This window comes from Triticum aestivum, chromosome 1A, assembly GCF_018294505.1.
Source record: "Triticum aestivum cultivar Chinese Spring chromosome 1A, IWGSC CS RefSeq v2.1, whole genome shotgun sequence".
NCBI classification, from domain to species: domain Eukaryota; kingdom Viridiplantae; phylum Streptophyta; class Magnoliopsida; order Poales; family Poaceae; genus Triticum; species Triticum aestivum.
The window spans coordinates 466,824,498-466,830,729 of NC_057794.1; the positions used below are offsets into that span (position 1 = coordinate 466,824,498).

A 6,232-nucleotide genomic window follows, 5' to 3' on the forward strand; every position below is an offset into this window, starting at 1 on the left:
GAAAAGAAATCAAAAAATAAAATGAAGAGAACCATAAAGAAAACACAGAAAAAGAAAGAAAGAAAAATAAAGGAAACCAATGAAAACCGTAAAAAAATCACACAGAAAAAGAAAGAAAAAAGTAAACATGGAAAACGGTAAAGAAAACCTTAAAGAACAGCAAAAAAACAATTGGTCATGTCCAACCAGTAAAGAGTAAAAAAACCCAATGAACAGCAATGAGTAAGGGGGAAAGAAAAAATATAAACCCAATGAACAGCAAAAAAACACAGAAAAAGGAAAGAGTAAAAAGCCGGTGAAAATTGGTCATGTCCAACCAGTATACAACAACAAGAAGAAAAACCCAGAAACAACTACAACGAGTGAATGAGCAAGCCTCTTTTGGTTCGCTTGCCACGAAGAGAAGAAACGGGGCGACCCAGTAATGACATGTGGGAAAAATCATTCAGGTGAGACTAGTGTAGGGCTTGCACTAAGCGAGAAATAGCCCTAGTGCAATAAAAGTAGAATATGTTAGCATGTATATGCAATTTGTGAAGGTAACCCATAAGACTAGCATTTTTTGGGGCGAGGACCAAGTCTAGCTAGTTCATGAGTTACTAGTCGACTCCCACATATAGTAATCAAACATTGCATGTGATAACTCAAGTGACATGTGATCCTCAATTATTGCTACTACGATACATGCGAGGTATCCACCTTCTTGAATGGTTTTGGTCTCATCAAAAAAATTAGAGTTAACCACCATTTTATTGCATCTTGATAGTTTGTGCTAGATTCAGGCCAAATCTCGGTGCAATGGCTTCTTCCGTGAAAGCATCAACATATATTCCAATTCTCTTGCTCGCACCGCACGAACCGGTCCTAGTAGTGAATCTGGGTCAAATGTTGCATCAACGTTGTGCTTGACATATCCACAAATTGGCTTGGACTACCCACCACGCTTCAATTTGGCATATAGTGAATTGTCATCGGGAAATTTGACGCGAGAATTAGCACTGACATGAAAATTCGAGCTGATGTTTGCACGAATTTCCTGTGTGCCCATTTTCTTCTTTCCCACCATAGGCAACATGTTGTCATCGCTAGGGTTTCTCTGAATCTTGCATGGACAAACATCAGGTGGAAAGAGCAAAGAGCCGGCAAGATGGGAAACCAGGCTTTGAGAGGTGGCTGAGATCTCACCGCTTCCTTCCTCTCCAGCCGCTTGTGGTGAGCGAGGGGAACTCGGGTATTCCTTCACATAATAGAAGTCTCAATAGTATGAATTTGTGATCTTCGTTGATGATACTTAAGCAAAGGGCGCAATGTCATTGAGAATAAAACTACTCCGGTTCTTCCTTTGCACTATACGTGTAATGATTGTGGTTAAGAAGAAAATTATTTGTGGTTAAGAAGAAAAAAACTCAATCGAGCATATATATCAGCCGAGAACTTGATAGATGCAGGTCTTATCCTACTTGTTAATTAGTTTACCTACATCCGAAAACGGTTTGCACAAGTAGTTACTATCCCTATGTAATATTGTGCAGAAAAAAGAGGCCTTGTTGGCCTCAATGCTCAAGGCAAATCCCTTGAATATTCAATTTTATAGGGATTTTAATTGATAATAAATGAACAGTGTGACACCATTTAATACGGAGATTGATATCAATTTATCACATATGCCAGACGTATTTCGATGGAGGTCGAATAGCAATAGTGTCTTCCAAGGTTGTCAGAATCGCGATTATGAATCGGATCGGAGCTTCGATGGTAGGATCGCAAATCGTAGAATCTTCACTATCAAGATCGTAAAGTCGTAGATTCTAAGAACTAAAATCGTAGAATCATACGGGTTAGTTTGAATCGTAAAGTCGTAGAATCGTATAACAGAATCGCGAGTCTGACAACCTTGTACTGTCTTTACTGTCTAGTCTTATGTGAACCTCATTAATTATGAGCCTAGTTTTCATAGACATAATATTTTAAAACCAAAGTCCTGGTTAAGACTAAAGTATTCATGTAGGTTTTGCAGAGGGGGTTCATTCTTACTAAATGACAACATGAAATTGACAATGTAGCAAAACAGTTACTTGTGTGATCAAGAGGAAACAATTCATCATCTTTTTCTATCTTGTCCATTTGCAATCTTTTTCTGATGTAATTTGTTACTACCAACGAGCATACTGAATTTGTTTGGAAACCGGTTGGGTGGTATCCACCCAAAACTCAAGGGACACGTCCGAGTGAGAGTTTGTGCTCTTCTATGGGCAATTTGAAACTGTCGAAATGATTGCATTTTTAACAGATCATCTGTACAAGAAAAATTGCTGGTTATCTCTAAGGCTACGGCAACAATCTGTATGTGGCCATTAGTGCAGCATGTGGATGACCAAGAGCATATGTCCTTTGGGTACAACCATCTGGAGATGGTCGCAACGCAATTATTCAACTAGTTTGGTTGGCGTGCCAATAATAGATTATGGGTCTGAATCATGTAACCTCATCACTTATCAGTTGTGATCTTTTTTTCCCATCTTATCTAATAGTTATGTGCTTTGAATTGTGATTTAATAAAATGGTTGTGTGCATTACGATGAGCAGAGCTGGGGGTATCCCCTTTCAGAAGAAAAAAAAAGTTATGCAATCAGCGACCGCCGCCTAGCTACACGCACCACAACTTGTCAGTTAGAGCATGTCCCTTTTGATTAAGCAATCTACCGGGGCTTTCTCAAAAAAAAAAAAGAAAAAAAAAAGCAATCTACCGGGGCTTCATGCCAGGAGGTATCCGCATGGTTACGTCTTTGCTTAACATTTGCAAAAAAGGGGACCGGCTGTAGCACATGGTAAGTTGACTGATTTTTCTTTTAGAGTCAGTCGATTCACTACAAATCGCATTAGTCGATTTGCTCGCATGTCTGCATACTTCCTACTCGATCGGTCGTACTAGCTGCTCACTTCTTTTTTGACTTCAACGCCCAACTGTAGCACATGGTGTGCAATGGACATTGAAATTCATGCATAGGGCTGGTACTTCTTTCATGTGTAGATCAGCAAGAGCTCCGTAATATTTATGTGTACTTGAATCCCACACTACGTATGAATTTGACTTACTTCAACATACTAGTTCACTTTGCACATGACAATTTGAACAGAGGAAAAATAAAGAATTGCAAACTTCTTGGTAAGCAAAAATGAATCATTGGAGTGAATTAACCCTAAATTAAACAAACACACATTTAAACCGAAATTAATATTATGCAACTATGGGTAAATAATATAAAATAAAAACTTCTACTTTCTCTGGACTTCTCATTCCCCTACACTAATATACTAAAAAATAATATAAAAAATGAAGTTTTCTATAAAAGACTGAATTTGTGGCATAAGTACTACCCTTTAAGAAAATGAAAATATGTGCAAAAATAAAAAGATTACACACAATATACACAAATTGCGCTTTTTTAAATATGCAAGAATAAACATATGATAATGTAATTTTTGCAAATAATAAATTTCCTACAAAACGAATTAATTAGTGGCATTTGTAATACCCTTGTAGAAGAAAATAAACTAAGCTAAACTAAAAAAATTTATAAGGAATAATAAATTAGTGGCATAGGTATTATCCTTTAATAAGAAAAATAACACACACACACACACACACACACACAACTTTACACTGAAATCTCTTTTTTAATATGCAAAAATTAATCATATAATAAAGCAATTTTGGCATATATTATATAGTATTTGTGTGCATACATTTTACACTCACCCAACATGCCAAAAATACCCACAAAAGAAAAGAAAAAAAATCAAGTAATAAAGAAATATGAAAATAAAAGCAAAAGGAGATAAAAACTGAAAAAAACAGAAAAAACAAATGAAGGAAAGGGATTAGCTGGGTCGCACCTGGTAATGGGCTTTGTTTATTAACACAATCCAAGCACCTCATAGAACAAACCAGGGAAACAAAATAAGAATCGCAAAGCAAGATCAACGGCACACAAAATCGACTGAAGAAAGTAGTGGCTGCACCCACCTTCCGTGCACCCATGGTGCACCCACGTAAGAAGACATAGCAAAAAATTCTGAAACTTTTCGGGAATGATAATCAACAAATGTTATGGGGGCGTGCAAAGTTTTGTGGTCAAATAAAATTCGAGGAGTTCTTTATAAAAAAGTCTTTTTTATAGAGAGCTCCTCGAATGTTATTTGAGCATCAAGTTTTGCAAACGCCCATAACATTTGTTGATAATCATTCGCACAAAATTTCAGAATGTTATAAAATGTCTTGATACATTTTCTTGCGTGGGTGCACCGAGCCTGTGGGTAGAAAACTACTCTCGATCGACTGACCCGCAATAAAATTTCATGCCACTTACATACAGCTAAATGGCAATAAAAGGGTCTCCTTTGCTTAAACCAGCAGCTGGGTCATCATTAGGCATTCCAGGCTTGTCGTTAGATGATCCTTTCGGATACGACTATGCATGATCGTGAGCCTTAACCTCGCGGTCCTCGCCAGCCAGTGCGAGACAATGTTTGTTCGTTTGCTTATGGACAAAAGAGTACGCGTGATTGCACCTGTCGTGGAAAACTAATAGAGCATGCGACGTGCTCCGTATATAAAGCATCAGAACACGGCTTGTATCCATCCATCTCACACGGCGGCTTCCCGATCTTAGTAATCTGGGACCAAAAGAGGAAGCAGCCAACGAGAGCGAGACATCAACTGAAACATCAGCGAGAGAAATGAAGACGGGCGTGATCATCTTGTCCGTCGTGGTAGCGGTTTTTGGGGTGGCAAGCGCTGTGCTGGGGTTGATCGCCGAGGGCGCCAAGCTCACGGTAAGTACATTAGTAGTCTCGTAATCTAAGTACTCCGTCCGTCGGTTCGAAATTACTTGTCTCGAAAATAGATGTATCTAAAACTAAAATACGTCTAGATACATCTATTTCTACGACAAGTAATTCTGAACGGAGAGAGTAGTACGTAGTAGTATGCATCTGAAGAAAACTAAAACGGACCGGCGACGCTTGTGGCGCGCAGCCGAATGACATCAAGATATCCAGAAACGAGTGCGTGTACCCTGACAACCCGGCATACGCACTGGGGCTAGTGGCGGCCCTCCTGCTGCTGGTGGTCCAGATCACCGCCTCCGCCGTCGGCGGCTGCTGCGGCTGCTGCAAGCCTCGGGGCGCCGGCTTCTCCGGGTCCAAGCGTTCCAGGTCCAAGAGGGTCATTGGCCTTGGCGCCCTCCTCTGCCTCGTCTCATGGTGAGCTTCCGTGCTCATAGTCCATACATGATGCATGTGTGGCACAGTGGAAGCCACTGGTAGGCATGTCGAGGGTTCGTTCGATCGATGGAGGTGACGACGATCAAATCAACGGGTGATGAATATGTTGTGTATGTGTGTGCAGGATAGCAGCGTTGATCGCGGAGTGGTTCTTCTTGCAAGGTGCGTTCGGGAATGCCCCCATGACCCGCAGAACTCCACAGGGCCAGGGATGTACCTACCTCAAGGACGGCGTCTTCAGGATGGGCGCCATTCTGAGCATCCTCGCCACCGTGCTCGGGATCATATCTTACATCGTGCTTTACGTGGCGATGGCGGCGGCGGCGGGTGCTGGTACTACCGCTACCCTGGGCGCCGTGGCGGGGCCGTCGTCGGCGGGCGAGACCAAGCACGACGGCATCGCGATCGGCCAGCCTGCTGTCGCTCAACAGCAGTCGCAAGCGGTGTAGAAGGCGTACTCTTGCTTCTACCGTCTCCTTTCGATGTACTCTTGGTTTAGTGTTGTCTTGCTTCCGTCACAACTGCCATGTCTTCCGGTTGTGGTAATTGATTCCGATTTGTGTCATTTCTGTTCCAGAGAGCTTTTGTTGTGCAAGTTTGGCGTGTTTGAGCTTTCAGATTGTGCAATGAGCGGTACCAACTCCACCATTTTAATTTATTTACTCGTGTTCGCCGTTCTTCGGTCATTTGATTCTTTTTTTGGTACAGTCGATTTTTTTATCATTTTTGCTAAATATCATGTGCCTGAAATTTGTCGTGACCCCAGTCACTTTAGGCCGAAGGCAAGGACGATGTGAGGAGCGCCGGCCACGGCGAGGCCAAGTCGTGTATGAGTGGGAACCGGCAGGAGCTAGCCCGTAACGTAACCAGGGGTGGAGGGCGGGAGGGGTGGGGTGGGGTGGGGTGGCGGAGTTGTTCATCTGGGCGCGACTTAGAGGAATAGCAG

At 41.9% G+C, this 6,232-nt stretch overlaps 1 protein-coding gene across 1 annotated transcript; it reads left to right on the top strand.

Moving 5' to 3' along the window:
* Positions 1 to 4,740: 4,740 nt before the first annotated feature.
* LOC123149251 (uncharacterized) lies at positions 4,741 to 5,860 on the top strand. The gene is made up of 3 exons (XM_044568906.1): positions 4,741 to 4,836; positions 5,039 to 5,265; positions 5,411 to 5,860. The coding sequence occupies exons 1-3, from the start codon at positions 4,741 to 4,743 to the stop codon at positions 5,733 to 5,735; spliced, it is 648 nt and encodes a 215-aa protein (XP_044424841.1). The 3' UTR covers positions 5,736 to 5,860.
* The last annotated feature ends 372 nt before the right edge of the window (positions 5,861 to 6,232 follow it).